At 37.3% G+C, this 22,147-nt stretch overlaps 1 protein-coding gene across 2 annotated transcripts in view; it reads left to right on the top strand.

The window, feature by feature from the left end:
* Positions 1-2,412: 2,412 nt before the first annotated feature.
* MED23 (mediator complex subunit 23) overlaps positions 2,413-22,147 on the top strand; it is a 37,541-nt gene continuing 17,806 nt past the window's right edge. The window contains exons 1-14 of one of the 2 annotated variants that reach the window (XM_064708084.1): positions 2,413-2,549; positions 5,242-5,273; positions 5,378-5,465; positions 6,262-6,386; positions 6,527-6,638; positions 7,413-7,511; positions 8,060-8,161; positions 8,887-8,956; positions 10,549-10,661; positions 11,828-11,923; positions 12,460-12,477; positions 18,895-19,095; positions 20,499-20,642; positions 21,991-22,136. In XM_064708084.1, coding sequence (XP_064564154.1) covers positions 2,490-2,549; positions 5,242-5,273; positions 5,378-5,465; positions 6,262-6,386; positions 6,527-6,638; positions 7,413-7,511; positions 8,060-8,161; positions 8,887-8,956; positions 10,549-10,661; positions 11,828-11,923; positions 12,460-12,477; positions 18,895-19,095; positions 20,499-20,642; positions 21,991-22,136 — 1,406 coding nt within the window. In that variant the 5' untranslated portion in view covers positions 2,413-2,489. The remainder of the gene's footprint in view (positions 2,550-5,241; positions 5,274-5,377; positions 5,466-6,261; positions 6,387-6,526; positions 6,639-7,412; positions 7,512-8,059; positions 8,162-8,886; positions 8,957-10,548; positions 10,662-11,827; positions 11,924-12,459; positions 12,478-18,894; positions 19,096-20,498; positions 20,643-21,990; positions 22,137-22,147) is intronic. The other variant, XM_064708085.1, reaches the window with a different exon arrangement.

The raw sequence follows: 22,147 nt of genomic DNA, 5'->3' as shown, positions 1-22,147 counted from the left end.
GATGATTCCGTGATTCTAAAGTAATACTATTGTATCCTTTTTTAAATGTAACACTATTGCATTTTACCGTGTCCAGTTCTGGCAAGAGTGACATGGAGCTCCTGGAGGGGGTCCAGTGGAGGCCTAAGAGGAAGACTGCAGGATTGGAGCACCTCTCTGACGGGGAAAAGCTGAGGGAGCCTTTTCAGCTTCAAGAAGAGATGACTGAGAGGGGACCTCATCAATGTCTATCAGTATTCGAAGGGGGGGGTGCCACGAAGATGGAGCCAGGCTCTGCTCAGTGGTGCCAAGCAATAGGACAAGAGGCAATGGGCAGAAACTGATGCACAGGAAGTTCAGCTGAACATGAGGAAGAACTTCTTTACTGTGTGGATGACCAAGCACCAGAATAGATTGTCCAGGAAGGTTGTGGAGTCTCCCTCACTGGAGATACTCAAGAACTGTCTGGATACAATCTTGTGCTGTGTGCTCTGGGAGGACCCTGCTTGAACAGCGGGCTGGAGCAGATGAGCCTGTGAGACTGAGCAGATGCCAATCACTTGTTTTTTAAAATTTTAAAAGTTTAATAATAATAAAATGGTTATAAAACAGTAACACAATTAGAGTAATGATAATTTGGACAATTTGAATTAGGACAATATGAGACAATAGAAACAAAGAGTTACAGATGTACCTTTTTCTGGGCAGCATAAGCCCCCAAAAAGGACCCCCGTTAACAAAGGATTAACCCTTAAAAACAATTACCTGTTGCATATTCATTCACCTCATACATGATGCACAAATTCCATTCAAATACAGGATTCTGTCTGGTCATCGTCAGCTTCTTCCTCTGAATCCCAACGGTGCCGGCACCTTCGAGGCAGGAAGAAGTTTGTTTCATCTGCTAAGAGGGCAATAAATTCTTTTTTCTGAAAGATTTAGGTGTGGCTGCTATCTCGCTGTGAGTCCTTTCTTTAAAAAAGTATCTTACATAGCATAGTTTCTACTTTAACATTTTTTATAACCTAAAACTGTATTTAACACACTACTTAAGAGAATTAATACAGCATTACTTTTGTGAAATACAAAGTTGTGTTTCGTGTCAGGTACAAACAGGCGATGTGTGTAGTTGTGAATGCGAAATGTGTGGACCCCAACAATGGGAGAGCTGTGAATTCTAATAATAACTGAGGAGAATAAAGCATGGAAAAAGGCCTTTGAACCTATCTTTTGTTTGCAATTAACCCTGGTTGATTTACGAGCATTGGAATTAAGGTGGTAAAGATGTTGCTTTTTGCTTGCATTTAATCCATAAAAAGCTCTGCAATAATAACCTTTTGAAGTATAATTTTAGAATATGACTTGTATCCTTGAAACTATAGCTTTGGAATATATATAAAGGAAATACGCTTATCTCACGCCTTTTTGAAGCAGAAAAAAACAGCTTGAGAAGGGAAGATGAACATCACCTCAAGGGTTTATGGTTTCGACCGAAGGGAAGCTGGACATCACTGTTATGAGATTTATAGTCTCTGCAATTAAAAGGTGGACACACATCTGGGGAGCTGGACCCCACCAGATGGGATTCATCTTTCTTCTTTCGGAAATTGGACCGTCACCATCTGGTGATACTCCTTTGAGATGCATCCTGAGAAATTAAAATCACAATAGTGTATAGAATTGTGATGTAATAATTTGGAATAAAAATTGCTGATGAGTAAAAGATTGGAAATAGAATCTGCTGAAAAAAAACCTGATAAGTACCCCTATAAATACCTGTAACCATCAATTATCGGTGTGCAGTTGGAGGGAAAACTTCCCCCACTGTACCTAGCGCTGTATTGCTCATACTTTACTATATTAAATAATAAATTGATTGCTGCTTGAATATTGGCCTAGTCAAGCTTCTTATTCATGACACTTTCTAACACAACACATATAATATTCATTTAATATTTGCGAAAAGCCAATCATAAAATATGCATTTTTCACAATCCACTGTGATTCCTCCCAATCCGACCCATTCTGCTGTTCTGTGATTCTGTATTCCTGGATGTCTTCAGATAAATGCATTTTCATATTGTTCTGTGACTTATTACAGGAATTAATAACTCCACGGTAATTACACCAAACTGGGGACAACTAGAAATAGGGAGAGCGGTGGCTGGATATCAGCCCTGCAGAGAGGGATCTCATCATAACCTCAGGGGTCCTTCCGGAAGAACCAGAACCAGCATTTCGCCAAAATAGTCTAAGAAAATATTATTAAAAAATGGATTATTCAAAAAACAAAGAAGCCTAGGAGAATATTTTTGTGAAAAGAAAAACAAAACTAAGTGGAAGAAACCTCAAGTTTTAAGAGGCTGTTATCTTGCCCCGGAACGGCCGTGCCGAGCAGGCGCTTTCCGGGGAGCGGGATCCGGCGCGGAGCTTCCGGCGGGGCCGCCGAGGGAGGCGTGGGCGCCGCCGCCTGCGCCTGACAAAGGGCCCGGCGGGGCCCAGCCGGCCCCATGGCGATCCCCATGGTGCCCATGGAGACGCAGCTGCAGAGCATCTTCGAGGAGGTGGTGGTGAGTCCGTCCGCGGAGCGCCGCCGCTGCCGGGGCTGCGTCCGGGTGCCTGCGGCCCGCAGTGCTCGCTCGGGGCTGGGGCCGTCCTGACGGAGATGAGAAGCAGGGGGGAGAGGAGCTTTTGGTTTTCATGGCGATGGAGCCCCGCCGCCGTTCCCGGCCGTGCTTGGCGCTGTTCCCGGCGGCCGGGCAGCTGGGAGGGAAGGGCCCTTCAGGGCTGCCGTCTGCCCCCGCTGGGCTTCATAGGAAAGCTGGGACAGAGTAGGACTGGGCGTGAAACAGTTTGCTTGGTCAGTACCGAATTCAGAGCGCTGAGTTTGCTGTAAAATAAGCACTTTAAGGAGTTTTGAAGGAGGCTAGGAAAAGATGGATGTCCCGAGCAGACGAGCCAGTATAATGGCATGATCAGGTTGTGGGAATACGCACGCACGATGCTGCCCGCAAAACGAAACACAGTTAGCCCAAAGGCCTCCTCCATTTTCCCTACGACATTCCTTCCAGCACTTTACCCAGCTTTGCTGCCTATCCATGGATGCATTCAAGGCCCCAGAACTGTTTACAGTACTCGAGGTGTGGCTGTACAAAGCTGAGTGCAGCAGGATAATCCCCTCTTTTGTGTGAATGGTTGAACACAGGGTTTGATGCATCCCAGGATGGGGTTTGCCCTCCTGGCTGCCCGGGCTCTCCCTGCTGGCTCACACTGAGCTGCTGCTGAGCAGCACTCCCAGATCCATCTCTGCAGGGCTGGTCTGCAGCCCCTCCTCTCCCAGTTTGTACCTGTGCCCAGCATTACTCTGTCCCAGGTACAGAATCTGGCATTTGCTGGATTTCCTGCCACTGACTGCTCAGTGCTCCAGTCTATCCACATCCTTTTGCAAGGCCTCTCATCAAGGGAGTCAACAGCACCTGTCAGTTTAGTAACATCAGAAGGTTTGCTAATGGTGCATTTATCTCTTGCACCATTATATAAATACACTGAACTCTAGAACTGAGCCCAGAGGAACACCACTGGTGACCCATCACTAGCCAGATGCAGCCCCAATGACTGCACCCATTTGAGCTCTGCCCTTCACCCAGCACACTGTGAACCTGCTTATCCCACAGTTCAACAGCTTGTCCAGAAGGATGCTGTGAGGGGTAGTATTAAAAACATTGTCCAGAAGAAGTACTTCCACTGCCTTCTCTTTGTCCTCTCTAGGTGGGTGACCTTATGATAGAAAGATATTAATTTACTTAAACAGGACTTTCCCTTTGTGAAGCCAAGTCAGTGGGTCATTAATCACACTTGTTAAATTATTGACAAGTGTTAATTAAGTTAAATTAAAGCTCATACAAATGAATGAGCTTCTTGGTAGATATGAGACATTCACAGTTGGAAACACTGGGCTGACAGGAGCTGATCCTGAATGGGAGCTGACTGACATTTCAGACAAAATAAGCTGATTGAAATGTCTGAAGTGGAAAGAATCTGTAGGTCTCAGAGCAATTGAAAATTATTTCCATGTGATGAATTTCAACCTTTCTGTTTTAAGTTGGCATTATAAAATGCATGATGTACTTTTCTTTGTGTGGTGTTTAGTTGCTTGTAGCATATTGTCTACACATGACTGATTTCTCATTTTGTCATTGCCATTCAGATTGTTTTTGCATTTTTAACATTGTCTTTTGCCTGTTGTCACACTACCTGTTTTTATGCACTGTTATTTGCCTAAAATTCATAAGGAACATCAACAAAATTGTTCCTGAGAAAATTTCTCTGTATTTTTGGAGCCATAACTGATAAAATAGCAACTTACCGCTTTCTCTGCTGCTGGTCTGGGCTTGGTAGACCGCAGCAAACCTTACCTTGCTTTCTGTGCAGATCAGATGAATGTCAGCTTCTGCTTTGCTTCTTGAGTAGCAGTGACAGACAATTCTGAGCCAAATGATGGAAAAGGAATGCCAACAAGCTGATTTTGTTACATGCTTTTATGTCTGTTATGTGATAATGAAAATACATAATGGTCAGTGATAGATCACACCTGAGTATAATATGAAATTCTTACAAAAGGTAGGAAAGGCTTTAGGATAATATTTTCCAGAACCTGTTTGCTGAAGTTTTAGAATAATGATGTAGAAGCCTTTGAGCAAAATGAAGTTGAAAAAGGTGGGGGGGAGGGGATAAAGCAAGGTCTTACAGGAGATAAATTGAATATTCATGTTTAGTTTTTTTACCTAGTACAAGACCATTACATTATTCAATAAAATTTGAAAAGAAACAGATCTAAATTTGGATGAGAAAGTAATTGTATTTAGTTGATTTGTGTAACTGAATGTCACGGAACATAAGAGGGGCAAAAACTTAATGCAATTCAAAAATACTAATTTTTCAAATGATGAGAAGAGAGCTGTAATAATAACATCAAACAAGTGAGAAGTGAATTAATCTCTAGGTTTTAGAAGACAAAACAAACAAACAAAAAAAACCCCATAACAAAGAAACAAAGCCTTAATCTGGATCCACAACTTTTATATGTCTGTGTGAAAACAAAGCAATCTCGTCTTTGGAGTAGTGTGATTTAGCAGAGGACACCTGTCATTCTCTGGTACAGTCCCATAACAATGTGACTTTATCTTTTGTGCTTTATCCTGGGGCCATGATAGTCATAGAAAACCTTCTAACAGTAGCTCACTTGGAGTTTTTCTCTTACAGAAAACAGAAGTAATTGAAGAAGCTTTTCCTGGGTAAGTGTACTACTGCTTTATTTGTGGAAGGTTTTACTTGTAAATGTGTTTTTCTGCTTGTTTCACTGAGTACTGCTAATAACTAATGTTCTTGTTTGCATTAGGATGTTTATGGACACTCCTGAAGATGAGAGAACCAAACTGATCAGCTGCCTGGGGGCTTTTAGACAGTTCTGGAGCAGTCTTTCCCAGGTTAACATTTGATTTGTTGCTTATGTCTTTGTACTCTATATACTTTTTTTAATATAAAGATACCTTTTCTAGTAGAGAAACACTGAAGCTGTAAGGTCTGTGTCCAGTCATTCAGAATCTGGTTTCAGACGTGGCATAGTAAAGAATATAGGAAGACTTTGCAAGAAAAAAAAGGTAATTTTGAGATTTGTAAGGTTAAATAGTTGTTCAGCACAGGTTGGTATGCAGTGCAAATAAAAATTAGCAAATATAAGTGTAACAGTAAAGAAATAAAGAATAAAAGGTAGTTTGTTACAGAATTTTTGATAGAAGTGAATTAGTAGGTAAAAGAGGAAAAAATAAAATAAGATGGTTAAGAAGTTAAAAGAATTACCTTTCAAAAGCTAGATACCTTTTGACATTGCTCCATAATTGGAGGCCTATTCATCTTTATTTCCACTGAATTTGATTATAACTGTGAAAGGGAAAAATAATGTAGAACAAACAGTTCTATTTTACTTTAGTCTGTGCTAACTTGTGAAACCAAAAGTTGACTGTAGAAATCAGTGGTTAAACTGGGAAATGTTTCCTCTACTGGACAACTGACCTCAACTTCTGCTGGACAAGTGAGCTTCATCAAAATAAGATTGAAAGACTTGTAGGAAAAGCTATAGGTTGGGCAACTGGATCACTTCTACTGATTTATAGTCCTCTTCTTGTGTTAGTTTCATTTTTTCTTGGGAGGATACTGTATGAATTTTATAGTTTGTTTCACTACCAGTAAATACATTCTTTCTCCCCTCTGTTGTTTTTTCAGGAGTCGCACGAACAGTGTGTCCAGTGGATTGTAAGATTCATACATAGCCAACATAGTCCTAAAAGAATTTCTTTTCTTTATGACTGCCTAGCAATGGCAGTAGAAACTGGACTTTTGCCTCCCAGGTGAGCCATGTTGGAGTAATTTATTAGCTACATGGAAGATGTTATATTGGAAGTATTTTTGCAATGACATTGTACAGTTACTGCTGGAAAATATGCTCTTATTATCTGCCCTTCATTCCTGCATTGTCTTCTTCTGCTAGGATGGTGTGTGAATCTCTGATAAACTCAGATACACTGGAGTGGGAAAGGACTCAGCTGTGGGCATTAACATTCAAGTTGGTTCGGAAGATTATTGGAGGTGTAGACTACAAGGTATCTTCCACTCATTCCTTTCTCTTTGCAAAGACATGTTATTTGCTACCTTTGTTTTTATAATTTAGCTAAGAGACATCCCATTTTTTTGAAGTCTGCCTTTCTTTCAAAAGAAAATTCAGTGAGCGCTTTTAATGCTTTTTGAACTTTACCCTAAGAGATAATTTTGTGTTTACATTGTAACTCTTCATACACTTTTTTGTTACAGTCCCTTTCCTCCATTTTCAGTTACAAGCTAAATAACCCTAATGCAGTTGCAGAAGCACCGGAAAATAAAAACTATCAAGTATTAAGGCTGGAATGCTGTCATCTGCTTTACCTCTGTTGCTACACAGCAGGAAAGCTCCTGAAAGCTGAGTCCTTGGCATGGTACAGCTCCAACAGGAGTAGGAGACCATGCATGTCCTGCAGAGAATCACCTCACTGCATTGTTGATGATGGTAGAGCAGAAAACACAAAATACAACATTGTGCTCTGGTCAGGCTGCAAAAGGCTTTGTAGGTTGGATATCTCTGAATGCACATCAAAATACCAACAGTTACTTTCTCTTCTGGAGCATCCTAAGACTGAGACATTCCATACGGCATTTAATGTAATTAGTGTTAAATTTTAATGTATTCAGTATCAATAGTCTCTGTAGCAGTTTGTCTTCTGACACTTAGCAGCAAGAGCTATTTTTTCTGTCAAAATATTGTCTGAGCATATTGATTGTGTAATCTTTCTCCCAGAAATAAAGAATATCTAGGAACATTAATTTCATGTGCTTTCTTTCAGGGTGTGCGTGATCTGCTGAAAGTCATCCTAGAGAAAATCCTAACAATTCCAAACACTGTGAGCTCAGCTGTTGTACAGCAACTTTTAGCAGCAAGAGAGGTAACTACATGGATTTTATACTGCTATAGAGGAAGATAGGTCTCATTCTCTTGTTACTAGTGAGTTTCTGATGGTTGGGATGGCTCTGGTTGTTGGTATAGTTCAACAGGAAAGTCTTACTCTTTGTGTTCAAATTCTTTACTGCAATTGCAGTTTATGCAGTAAACAAAGTGCTTTTGTGGGATATTGTAAGTGATAAAATTCCTAATAAGAGAGTCAGGCCCAATACTTGACTTGCCTAAGGTAAGATGTATAGGATATAATAACAATTAATAGTTTTTCCTTAGTGAATAAAAATAGTAATTTTTTTCTGTACTTTGTTGGGCAGACTTAGAGGCATGGTCTTAAGACTCAAACAGTCTAACTTACGCTTGTACAATTAAAACGAAGTTTGAGAATTATTGAAGTATTGCTATCAGAATATAACTTAAGAAAAAATATTTAATTCTTATATCTATTTTAGTGGGCTGTCTCAAACTGTTAGACGGATTACACATTCATTTACCCTGTCCAGGGTCTTTTACACTGATGTATTTTTTAATTTATAGGTGGTAGCCTACATCTTGGAAAGAAATGCTTGTTTGCTGCCTGCCTACTTTGCAGTCACAGAAATCAGAAAACTATATCCTGAAGGAAAGCTTCCCCACTGGGTAATGATTTGATATAAAGTAATGTACCCTGGAATTTTGTTGCGCACAGCACCTATATTTTAAAACAAAGTTCATCTGAAAATTTAAAATCTGCTCTACAGTAAGCTCTGTGTTTAGTCACATAAATGAAGATACAGGCTCGATGTGATTGCAGCAGCAGCTCCTTGTGTTCTTGCATGAAACTTAAGACATAATTTTGACATATGGTCTGATGTTCAAAACTTTTGAAGCACTGAGTTGGTGTTGTTGAATACGTTTGGAAAAAATCCCAACTTCCCTGTATTATTGGGAAAATTGTTACTGTCTTTTGAGAGAAGATTTAAAGTAGATTGTACTGATTTGGGTCGTTTTTCTATGTGGAATTGTTATTCAGCAGCAGAGATTTGTTATGAACAGAAATTATATATTTTTAAAAATAATCTGTTTCTAAGTGTTATGCATTCAAATAACATAGTTTGCATGGGAGACACTTCTTATATAAACTCCTGCTTGAGTGCAAATAGGGAAGAGTACTTCCTGTGTCTCCTTTCTAATGCCACAGTTTTTATTTTGTAGCTTTATGTTCCAGATAGTTTTTCCAACTGTTTGAAATAGGAAGCTAGTTATTTTAGTCAATTTCTGTATATTTTATTAAAATCCATACATGTATATATTTTTAAATCTTAAATATTCCATATCAATGTCTGCAACTCAAACTCTAATTTTTTTCTCCTCTTCTCACCCAGTTACTAGGTAATTTAGTATCAGATTTTGTGGATACCTTCAGACCTACAGCAAGAATAAATTCTATTTGTGGTAAGACAACGACTTAATGAATGACTTTAAAATGAATTAATTTATTTTGAGCTATTTTTTTCTTAGAACTTCTTGGGACCTATATCAGCTAAGCAAAATAATTCAGATCTTATGTTTCACCTAGTACCTCTACCTTTGTTAGTTTCTTCTCAGACTTGGTTCCTTTCAGTTTTTGCTTTGATGGGGAGAATTCACTCATGAGATCAAAACAATTCTTTGCTACCTGCTGGTAGTGGAAGTGTGCTAGTTGTTACATGGTCATATTGTTTGTAACTATGGGTCACTAGTAGAGAAAGGAAATTGTAGGTTTTCTGTGCCCAAGTTAATACATATCCACTGGGATGTTAGTCTTGAAATGTGTTGACTTCAGTTTCCATTGGAGCTTTTGTAGCTGCTCAGCCTCTTCTCTGTTGTTGCTGGCTTCTGGGTGAATGGTTCCTAGTTCAGATGGGTACTCATTCTACTTTTCTGTGAAAGAATTGCTCATCTTCATTTATTCTTAGAAATCTGGTGATCAAAATTTGGCTTTGTTTTAATATGATTCCTGCTACATTTTTCTTCAAAAGATAAAAATGTCTTCTGTTTGTTTTGAGTAGTTTAATAAGAGCTGCATTAGTTCTGAGCAAGGTTTATTGTGATGGAGCTTCTTTAGTGCAGAGATTAAAAATATAAGTTCATCTGTAATGCTCCCAAAGCATTTTGTTTCAGAAGCATCATAAGTATTGAAAGTATGGCATAGCTTTTATTTATATGGCTGACAGGGATCACTTTTTTTTTGACTAGTGTTGTATGTGTAAATGACCTGTATAGATAAAATTGAAGGAAAGAAATAAATATTTATTTACTTCTTGTTTTATCTGATAAAAATATGGCTAGTTTGGATAATAGAAGTTACGGAATTTCAGCTGGAGAGAGGTCAAAATTGAGGCACCTAAATTTAGATACAGGTTTGCTTGGGGCTCAGTTCAGATGCTTATGTTTAAGCAACCAAAGTAAAGGCTAGTTGTCTAATCTGCACTGACTAACAAGTGTAAATTTATCGTATCAAACACACTTCATGTGTTCTGGTCTCACTGGGCTTGGCTGACTGAATTGACTGGATCTTCATTGACTTTTAATGGGAATACACACGCTTGTGTTTGACTGCCTTACTAAATGCAATCTTACCCACAGGGTCAATGAAGGGAAATTGAAGGACTAGATTGTGCTTAGGTTTATAAGGCTATTTTCTTTGTGTAAAGGGTGAGTCTGCCAAAATCAAATCCCTAGGTCAAGCAATGGCAGGGGAACAATATTCTGGTAATATCTAAGATATTAGATATTACTTGTAGATTGATATTTGCAAAAACTTTTATTTTGGAGGTACCCAATGTGAATAAATGGTGACTTAACTGCATAGATATTTTATTAGCTGAAAGTTGGTTAGAAAAATAAAATCAATTTGAAGCAATCCTTGTGGTAAAACCTTTAAACAGTGGAAATTTAAGGAGAGCATAAAAGTGGCCAAGGCCAGTTTTTGCATCAAAATGATTAGGCAGTGGGCCAGTTTCACTAAATTCTCCAGCTGAGAATTTATGTTTCATTGCATATAGGTCGCTGCAGTCTCCTTCCTGTGGTAAATAACTCTGGTGCCATGTGTAACTCATGGAAGCTGGATCCTACAACCCTCCGTTTTCCTTTGAAAGGTCTCTTACCATATGATAAGGTATGCCTTATTAAAATTCTTAAACCTGTTATATTCACTAAAACAAAATTTCTATGTCATTAAAGTGGGGAAAAATTTCAACTGTGAATATCTGTTCCAATTAGGCTAACTTTGAAGGTGTAGATGTTTAATATTTCAGTGATTTCAAGCTATATACAGAGGACTTGGAAAGTAGTGTTTGGTATAACTGCTGTCCAGGTTGTTGAAGAACATGAGACATAATTTAATGTTCTTTGTAAGTGTGTACATGTGAGAGAGCAAGTGAGAGCAGAGAATTGATTGGAAAATTGGCTAGATGGAAGAGAATGGGAAAGCAATATCTTCTTTTCTATGCTCTTCATTATTCCACAGGAAAGATAATTTACAATTCAAACTTAAAGTTTGCATATTTAAACTTTAAACTCTGAATGTGAAGTAGTGGTGTATTGAAAGAATTTAAAGGATCAGGACAAAAATCCATGTTGTCCTGCATCCCATTCCCCATACCCTAGATGTCTAAGAAAGGAAATCCAGTATGTCTAGTGCCATGTATAGTGCTCTCAATCTACAGCCATTATAATTTTGTGTGTTTCCTGACACAGATGTGGTTTCTCTGTGTTTAGCAAACCTTCATCTCCCAAATGCTTGTTCAGACTCTTCTTGAGCCCCTGTAAGCTTTTAGTATCCTCAACATCCCTTTGACAAGTAGTGTCACATTTCAGCTTCATGTTGCATGAGGAATCAACTCCTCCTGTTTGTTTTGAACCCAACTCCAGATAACATTTTTATTTAAAGTGATTCAGGTTGTGGGAAGATGCAATGAGCAGTTGTTTCATATCTGATTTCTTCACATCAGTCCTGATTTTTATGCATTTTGGTGCATTTCCTCAGTTGTCTTACCTTGTTTCCTTTGAGTTCAAAGCTGTTCCAAGAAGTGCACCATCCTTCTCTTGGATGAAGAATGTTCTTCTACTTGGACTTCATAAAATCTGCCACTTCTTAAGAACTACGATTATCTCCTCGTTTCTTTTAGTTACCAGAGAGGAAGACAATATCCCAGATGATACATACCTGCATAAATTAAATATTCATTCTTACATTGTTTATTCAGTTAAATGTAAGCTCAGTATTAAACATAATCTTGAGGCAATATATGTTTGTATGTGATTCCTTGTTTCTTTTTCAAGGATCTGTTTGAGCCACAGACTGCTTTGTTGAGATATGTGCTGGAGCAACCGTATTCAAGGGATATGGTCTGCAATATGCTAGGTCTGAATAAACAGGTACTGTACTGTGCTGTAACACATGATTTAATTCTGCATAGAATCTGCACTATTCTTTTTCTCTTTTCTTTGCTATAGCTAACTAAGCAAAACAGTTTAGGTACAAAGAGTGATTATTTTTTTATGAGATCGTATTAGGTTAATTGGACACTGTTATTCCTATCATTTGTATATTGCTTTACGAATGTTAAATTGAAAAGTAGAGATTTAAAATATGATTTTTTTTTGCATTGCTTTTTTTTCCTATAAGGCCAGCCTCAAGTACACCTTTGACAGACAGTAGGAGACTGGTTGTTGTTCGTTGGTTTTTAAAGCATTGTTGTACTCTGTTGTATTGGAATGTTATAGTACTAGAATAGTTGAAAGCTGGGGTTTGTTTTGTTACTTTTTTTTTTCTGAAACTTTAGAATGGGGGGGCTTAGTCTGACTTGGGGATCCTTGAGGCTGGCCTCATAGTCACTGTTTTGTCTTTTCTTTTTTTCTTCCTTTATTTTTGTTCTGTCCTGTCTTGTCCTGCCCATCCTCCAATGCTCTAGACCTTGAACATTGCTCAGGTATGTTCACAACCTTACTGTTGTATTGTGACTAACGATACGCTGGCCGCTTTGTAGCCACTGATTCCAGGTAGAGAATACATGTACAGTCAGGGCTTGAAATTGGCAGGACCATTAGTCAAGGGCAAATTTTCACTACAATTCTCTAGAGATACAAGGGATATAGCATAAAGCTTGACAGTCAGTGGTCCTTTGATACTAACATTTTTTTCTTGGAATGGACTGCTACCATTTCCCTTACCAGTCATAACTTCAACTTTGCTGGAATTTTCAGATGAGGAGAGATTTTTAGTTCAAAATTTCTTTCCTTAATCCGGTGGAAAAAAAAAACATCCACTGGACTTAATTGTAAAAATATAAGGCTGTAAATACATAATTTAAAAAAAGAAAGGTTTACTAGTGGAATTTTCTTACCATTAGGAAGCTTCTGTAAAGAACTTCCCAACAGGCAATTAAAATATTCTCCAATCTAGGTGAAAGACGAGTAGTGCAGAATACTGCACAAAAAGTAGTTCCTTAAAATTTTGACTACTTGTTTAAATGAATAAACACCTGAGCAAGTCAACCAAGTGGACTTCTGCTTGAAATTTCAAATTATGGGTGTTTTAGTTTATCCCTCATTACACTAATAATTGCCACACCTACTTTAAAAAAGCAGTGTTTTAAGATTTATAAAATAGCGTTGCTGTTTGCAATACTATAGTGAAGGTTGTGTCAGTGTTTCCATTTAAGAAACTTTTTTCAGGTTTGTAACTTGACTATAAAATTTACATGATTCTGAAACCTTGTGTACATTTCCCAATGTAATGGAATACACCAGTGCATTTTCTGAACTGGGACAATGTTTTTGAATGCACAGATTCTTACATCTTGGCTAACAGTACTCTGTGTTGTATATAACAATCTTTTGTACCTGAGACTTAAAGCAGCTGAAATGTTAAATCCTCAACCTGGAATTGAGCTGCTAGGTTTACTGTTTAAATGAGTAGTATTTGTTTGTCTTTCTGTGTCTGCATTGAGTTGATATACAAAATTATTCTTCTATCCATCTTGTAGCTGGTAAATAATACAAGATACAGGCAAAAATTATGTTGAACCCATTTTATTCTCCTAACTATGGATGGTCTATCCTTTCATGTAAAAAATATAATTTATGTTAAAAATGCTGGGTTTTAACTCCTACTTCACCGTCCTCTAAAAGTAATTGAAGAAATAAAATGTATTAAATTATACTTTTAAAATTTGTTTGCCAGTATAGGAATTCCTACACAAAGTTTCATTCTGGCGTGAACTTTTATGGCCAAGCAACAAACGTGAAGAATGTAGCTTATAAAGGAAATGCTGACAGAACATGAACTATAGCTGTGCTACTACAGTTACACCAGCATAAAGATGTTGAAAATTTGTGAGTTGAAAATATGTGAGTTGAAAATACAGATATAGAGGTGGGTGGTACAGTGGTATAGAACAGGAAATATGTTCCATTTAAACGTTACTATACTTTGCATAAAACTGTGGAAAACATTGAAATTTTACTTGTTTTTAGGTACAAATTACCTTTGTGTTACATTTCAATTTGTTAATATAGCCACCTGACAAAAATAGTAGCATGCTTTTCAGAAATTGTGTATGTCAATGCTTTCAGTAAAATGGCTGATAATGTTGTATTTCATTATTAGAGAAATTACTTGCAGAAATTGAACTGTCACTATAATAGAAGACACTTAGAAATGCAAATAGTGCCAAGTTTGTTTCAGATTAAGTACAGAAACACCTCAACGCAATGATCATTATTTATTTATGATCATTAATTATTTGTGTGGAGTTGCTTGTATGCCCTGTCAACTATTTACACAGATCCAGTTGCAGGATTGGAAGCCTTCATTTGAATCTTTTGGCATCACAATCTAGGTATGGTTCAGCCAGATTTGTCCTAGTTCTTGAAGATGAACAACAAAATTTTGTGGTTCAGTCTTAACTAAGCAGATCTGTGTTAGAAAACCATTCACTCAAGCCATCTCTGAGTTGTGTAAAAAATACACAAATCCAGCTCTCCTGTTAACCTTGCAGGGAGAAAAATGAAGGTAAAATATTGTATGTTTAAAGATTCATGTGTTCCTTTCAGGATTCTAAATTTTCTTGTGGGATGATGTTTCCCAATAACCTTATCAAGTATATGGTTTTAAGTCCAAATATAATAATATAGACTTCAAAATGTTTCTTTTGGTGGTGTCTGGGGACTCTGAGCTTTTGCTACTGTGTGGGACAGTACATACTCTTGTATGTCTGTTTGAATTGGTCTATAGGAAGTAGAGATTTAAATTGTATTTTATCCTGTATATTATTATCATGGTTAGCAGTGGAAATCTTATCTTAAGGGTCTTTTTGCAACCTAAATGACTCAACAATTCTATGTCAATTCATATTCTCCTGCTAGCTGAGATGTCAATTTCAATTCTTAGTTATTTTTTAAATAATTTTTTGAACCATATAACAGTTTGGTTTTTTTGGAAAATGATTAAAAGTTCAGAGTGTCATAGTGCACTGATACCACATTAAGATTTGGTTTAGGGATCTTATGGTTGTTTCTTAAAACAGAACTAAAGTAATGTGTTAAGGACATGAACTCTCTTTGGAGGTTTTGATTTATATCTTTACCTTTTCTGTATGTACAGGCTTGTGTGAAGAATATAGGGTCTTGTTGCAGTCCTCTAAATCAATCAAAAACTGTTATTTTGGAGAATATTTGAGAGAGGAAATAATTTTTGGATGTCTTGTTTCTGTAATGTAAAAATGTTTAATTAGAAGCTATTGAATTAATGATATGCTCTTTAAATAGTGTATTTGGCTGGTCACCTTTTAAACCAGCAGTGGTGATCTGCAGCTTATCTATGCCTTGCTCTGTGCTGGTGAATGTGTAGTTGTGTTCTCTGCTGGCTACAAACCAGGATAATTAGCATGGGGAAGCTGTTGTAGGCAGAGCTGTTAAGTGAAAGGAATGACATAATGCAATATTTAAAATTGACTTTTACTTTTATTTTTAAAATTCTGGTTGATGCTAGGATCTTACTATCTGATTAAACTGGTGATAATGTGGCAAAGTATTTAGTTTAATGGGTGGGATTATTTTCTGTAGGTTTCTGATGGTAAGGGTGTGCGTTGAGAACACTCAAGTTCCTTGTATAAGTATAAAACTCCCTTTCTTAATGAGGGAAACTTGAGAATGGCTGCCAAACTTGGGAGAGATGATAGAATCAGGTATAATATAAACAATAAGCTTTAAGGTTTTGTGTCCTCATAGCACACAGTTTTTGAAAATGGAAGTGTGGAAATAGTTCTGCCATGTTTTAACTACTTTAGGCATTTTGAATTGGACTTTTGGAGACACCATTTACTTTTGTAGGGATCTTGGCCTCAGTGATTTGGTCTTCTGAGTCCATTTCTTAAGTGTAGATATCTACTAAATGCTGTTTGTTTAAAATACTGAAAAGCTATCATAGCCATCAGCCAGCCTTATTAAATCCTTAAAATATTTTTCTTTATGGAAATACTTTTAATGCTAGCCATGCCCCTGCCCCACCCTTTGATACCCACCCTGTCTCGACATCCCAAAAAAGAAGGAATTAAAAATTCAAACTCAAATTAGAGCAACAAGCCACCATCCAACTGAAGCTCTGATCCACTTAAAGAAATACCACCAGTCCATTAGAGGGCTGGCCTCGAGAAATTGTAGTGTCAAGTTGTCATGGAAGCACATTTTCTCCCTCCTATTTCTTCATGGTTTAATAATGTTTTCAATAAAATTATGTTTTTTCAGGTCTTTAAATGTTATACTCATAACAAAATGGAGAATGTGTTTGTACAACCAAATTGTGAAAATTAGAGTCATATTTACTTTAGGAGAAAAAGTACAGTGATCTTGAATGCTACATTTTTTCATTCGTAATCCAGAACAGCATTTGGAGGTTTATTGTTGTTTGTTTTTGTTTTACTTAAACTGTGCCAAAACATGAATTCCTACTTATTTATGAGGGTAATCAGCTCTCACCTATAATTTTATTCATCTCAGTTTATACTGAGCTTTTCTTTCACTTATGAGCAATTAATAAAACAAGGGCCCAATTCTGCAAATTCCTGTGCAGCACAGTATTTTATTTTCAAGAGTTCTGAAACTACAGATATAAAACCTTCACAGAAATGTATATTCACTGAAAATACAGGAAAGAAAAATTGCCAAAAAATTAAATTTATGAGGATAGAATATGATGTACTGCTATTTTTCTGATGGAAGATTGTTTTTAACACAGTGAAAGTGTGGTTTTCAGAATTAAAGCTTGAATTCATTTTTTTAATTTCCTGGCTCTTAAACTTCCTAGTCTTAGAATTATTCAGAATAGCAAAAATTCCTACTGGAAATTCTGGCTCTCTTTAATATTTTTCCTGTTGTATTCTTTGAATAACTTTATTCCAAATTAATATAGCCTAACATGATTAGGTTTTTGGACATTAACCCAGTGCTTAGCAAACTATTAAATTTCAAGCCCTGTACATAGTAGTTTTGCATGCTGGATTATAAACTAGTCTGTAGTGTTGTCTGTTGCACCCTGCTCTGCTTCATAATTAGTTGCTTTGGGAGGGGGAGAAAAAGGAGCCCCAAAAGCCCCAAGGTGTTCTGGAGGGATGGTGCCAGTACTGCTCTCTGTAACCTGTACCGTGGTTGCTCTGTGATAATGACATTGCGGACTGGGAGACAAGGTATCATTGGTGCTTTCTGTCTTAGCTAGAGGTTTGTGTTAAGCATGCTTCAAGAAAGCACAGCTGGAATTGTAGCTTTCTGCAGTTTTGAGCTGGCAAAGAGCATGCAACAGGGGATGCTGTTCACTGTATTTTGTCAACTTTTCCAATTCTTGCATTCTATTTTTAATTGAAAAGAATCTCTTTTTTTTCATAGCTAAAGAGTACCATCAATGAAGGTAGAACAAGCATCTCCTTTCAGCATCTCTCTTTACTTTTATTATATCTTTATATTAGCCTTCTGTTAGGCTGCCTGGCTAGTAAGTCTAAGAATTCATCTAAGGCATCCCTGAAATGTTTTATGAGTATTGGGGTGATCTTTTAAAACTTTTTTACATACACCTTTTTGCCTCTAGAAAGGGATGATGCATTTTCATGATTAGTGTTTGAGCAGCTCAGTTCCTTTTGTTTTGTATCATAAAGTAATAATTTTTTCTTTAAGGCTGCATTATGTTACAGGCATCAGGCCAAATTAAAAAATGAATAAACGTGACCATTCCTGAGTACAGATTGCATTGAAACAAACAGGTTAGATCATTTCCAAGGTGCTAACACTTTCTGAGATAAGTTAAATTCTCCATGGGATTTTTTCCTTAGTTATAGTATGTTAAATGAGTGTAACAATGCAAATGCAGGATAATACAAATAGTTGTTGCACTGAAGATCTTGTAACATGTGACATTATACGTGGTAGTGTTGAACTGCAGATTTATAATCAGAGTTCCAAATTACTGCTAGTGGACCTACTTTATATACATCTGTACTAAGAGTATATATCTGAATATATAATGCATTCCTTATTTGATCATTGTTAAAAATCACCAGAGATGGTGTGTATTTAAAATTTTTTCTGGGTTTGCATAGCTCAGTGTGAAAGCTGTGGCATTCTAACATCCAATGGGTTCCTCCCTCTGATGTGTAATTTCTGTTCTATTTACAGTATGTAGAACACAGCAGTGATTAATTCAAGCTTTTTTGATGTGTAACCTGTGGTGCTATGTCAATAGGACAGCATCTAGTTATAGGGGTATTAACCAGATGTTAATTCTGCTGCTAGTTGCAGGCAGTAGGTGAACCCAATAAGAGAGTGAAAAAGAGAATAGTAATCAAATACCTTCATCATGTACTGGGATGCATTCTCTGAATTTTATGGTATAATTGATACATTTTCTTTATGGTAATCCCTTCTTTTGAAATGGACTTAATGGAGAAAAGAAGGAAAGGAAAAAAAAAAAACAGCAAAAAACCCCAAACCAAATAAAAGAACCCCCACATGTGTGTTTAAAGAATGGACTTTGTTTTCTGTGAGTGTGTGATCAGAGGAATAATTTGGCCTGAATATTCTATGAAACAGCAAAAAAACTCAGATGTTATCTGTGTGTTAATGAGCTGTGTTTTGGAACTGAGTAGGGAAATTGTGGAATGTATGATAAAATGTAAAAAATCATTGTGACCTGTAACATAGTGCAGCTTTAATATACTGGCTTATCCTTAACTTAAGTTCAGACTTCATCTCATGCTTCCCAGCCTTCTGTCAAAGTACTGTACTGTAACTGCAACTGTGCAAGTTCTAGAGTTAATGGCAAGGCTTTTGGAATACTGTATCTGATCTCTGCCTTACAGCACAAGCAACGTTGCCCTGTGCTGGAGGACCAGCTGGTGGATCTTGTGGTGTATGCCATGGAACGGTCTGAAACTGAAGAGAAGTTTGATGATGGTGGAACCAGTCAGCTTCTGTGGCAGCATCTCTCCAGCCAGCTCATTTTCTTTGTGCTCTTTCAGTTTGCAAGTTTTCCTCATATGGTCCTGTCACTCCATCAAAAGGTAAATTGTTTGTATCACTCCCACATGGTAAGAGGGATTAAAAAGCAAAACCAGTATTTTTTTTAGAACTGTCACTCATCCCTGCAAGAAGTACCTTATGTGTAAGAATTAATTAAGTTTTTAGTCACTATTCTCTCTAGAAGTCAAATTCTCAAGTTATGGTGCTGTTGAGCTAGGTGTGTTTTTAGTGTATTCAGTTACAGGATGTTGCATTTTATTTGGATTCGAAGTGTGCTAATAACTAGAATAAAGAGATAAACTGGCATAATTCGGAAGATCTAAGTACTGTGCTGTTGCATGCATCCAGTTTACAAACAAGTTTTGAACAAAGTGAATGCCCTGTTCTGTTTGTGGACTAAAAAACATGCTGTGTAGGAACTTGCTGTTTGTCTAATCAATCTACTGAAGCAATCAAAGGTAATTAGTCCAATTATAGTGATACTGGCAATCACAGTCCCAAGTCATTATTACTTCCTAGTAATAATTCTGTTTGAACTGATACTAGTATTTGCCCTTTTCTCTGGTGCTCAGGGTTATGGTTCTAAGGGTGGTGATGCCAGTCCTCCAGAGCTCTTTGCTGAGAGAGCTGTATGCTGTTGATGGTAGCCTGGGGATGTTTTCTCCTTGCTGTAGGATCAGCTTGTGGCTATTTTGATGCAGTTTCCAACATGCACAACACGTTGCTCCGTCTTCATTTGTCTACAGTTCCGTGTTACGTAAAAATTTACTATGCATGTTGCCTTCCACTTCTGATGGATTTTAGTTCTCTGCTGTCTTTGTTTTCCCTTAAATTAGTTTTACCAGGGCTGTATTCCTGTAATTACTGTTAATAAAACATTGAAACAATAGGCATTGTTCAACACAATTGTACAAATCTATATAAAACTACAGCAAGCAAGATAAGAGTAGCATACTAGTTATTAGAGAGTTTCTGTTACAGATAAAGAAGTTAATTAACAAAAACAAAAGACAGGTGAGTCCAGATGAAGCAAACCAAAGTTGTTCTGGCTCAGGGACTTCCTTTGTAGGAGTATATGAAACCTGTGGCAATACTAGTACTTCGCTACAGGGCTACAAGGTGACAATTTAAAACCAATATTTAAATGTTGAGGATCACTGCTCTGAAAGTGATCTCTGATCACTTTCAGAGCAGTGATCCTCAGGAGTTAAATGCATTTTAAGTCTTACCATTAATTGTTGTGGTCCTGACAGAGTCCTTTAATGTATTGCAACTAATGTACCCGTTTCTCTTTTTTCTGAAAATGATGTATGTTTCTGCCTAAGTTCAGCTGTAAAATTCTCTGCTGAAACTGTTTTAGTCTGCACTTCTAGTTTGATGAGAATCTTTGCAGTGATTTTTCTTTTGCATGCAGTATTTGTCTGTTACTGAGTGTTCTTGACAGTTGGCAGGCCGTGGTCTCATTAAGGGGAGAGACCACCTCATGTGGGTGCTACTCCAATTCATCTCTGGCAGCATCCAGAAGAATGCACTGGCTGACTTCCTCCCAGTTATGAAGCTGTTTGACCTCCTGTATCCTGAGAAAGAAGTAAGTCTGTGATATTAAAAGTTTTTTTTTTTTTTTTAATTCAACTTGGGGCCTTCATATGTCAAAACTACTGTCCTTCTTGAGTCACTGTTAGAACAGCGTGCTACATAGCTGGGAGGAAATGTTTCATATGCTTTTTGGAGGATCCATGTAACCACATTTGTTTTTAGGGGCAAGAAAGACTTCTGTTAACTCCTCTCTTCCTTGGCTTTGGTTTGACTAAGGTTTTGAGGGGTTTATTAAAGCACTGAGGAGACTGTAAAGGAATAATATGTAATTATATTGTTACATCTGGCCTGAAACAGAATAGTACTTTTAATTCATTTTGCAGGAGCAAATCGAATCATATCCATGCTTTGTACATTCCTCTAGAATTAAAGTTCCTGAGGAAGGGACACTTAGACAAAGTTCTTAAACTTTAATTGTCAGCATTGTCAGTGTGAAGTCCTGATTGCTTACTCTAATCGTAGTGCTTTTTACTTTGGGTGAATGGATAGAAAACTACAGTTATGTGATGTATCAAGCTCATATGTAACAATTTTTCCCCCACTCCATGAGTTTTGACCCACAGAAATTCTTCAGTACAATTTGTGTCAGAAGATTTCAATTGCTTTTGTCAGCATCAGATATGGGAAGAGGAATAGGACTGCTTACTTCAGCTGTAGTGATGGCTCTGAGTTACACTTATTCAAAGTCTTTGTTTGACTAGTGCTTTTTAAATGATTGTGAAACTGAATCCTAGGAAGCATTTTTTAAGATTCAGTTTCACAAGCACTTTAAATGTTATCTCTGGATGTTGTTGTTAAAAGAATCTGCCTTGCTATCCTGTTGATGATGTATTGGTGCTGTCTCACTTGCACCGTCACTGGTCTTTGTGCAGCAGTAACTGTATCAAAAAGAAAGAAATGTGGATGTTAGCAAAAGGTGAGAGCCAGAGTTCCTTTTCCAATGGCAGTACTGTAGCTAAGTCTGGATCCAAAACTTTAATTTTGGGTTGTATCTGTACCCTTTCATGAGAAGCATATTAATGTTTAAGGTTTAGCTGTGATGCTGAACAATTCAGATTTTTCAGGAAATACTGTTGAATCACTGAATACTTACTATGGAAGCAGATACACATTATCCAGAAACCAGTTATTGTAAGTGTGAGGCTGAGAGGAAAAGCATATGCTTTGTAACTTTGTATGTCTAGAAACTGTATACTCTTAAGCATGAATTTCCTTTTGCCAAGGTCTTAGACAATTTCTTAAAATGACTGAAAACTCGATCTTGTGAATACTGGCTATCTAAGTTGGTTTTCTGCACATTAGTCCATGTGGTATGTCACACTGATGTGTTCTTTCTTTAGTATATTCCTGTACCTGACATTAACAAACCCCAGTCAACTCACGCTTTTGCGATGACCTGCATTTGGATTCATCTGAACCGGAAGGCCCACAGTGACAACTCCAAGTTGCAGATTCCCATTCCTCATTCTCTTAAGCTTCACCATGAGTGAGTGTGGG

The sequence above is a fragment of the Zonotrichia leucophrys genome, chromosome 3 (assembly GCF_028769735.1).
Source record: "Zonotrichia leucophrys gambelii isolate GWCS_2022_RI chromosome 3, RI_Zleu_2.0, whole genome shotgun sequence".
In the NCBI taxonomy this organism is placed as follows: Eukaryota; Metazoa; Chordata; class Aves; order Passeriformes; family Passerellidae; genus Zonotrichia; species Zonotrichia leucophrys.
The sequence above is the reverse complement of the archived record's forward strand: the minus strand, read 5'-3'. Positions and strand labels throughout refer to the sequence as shown.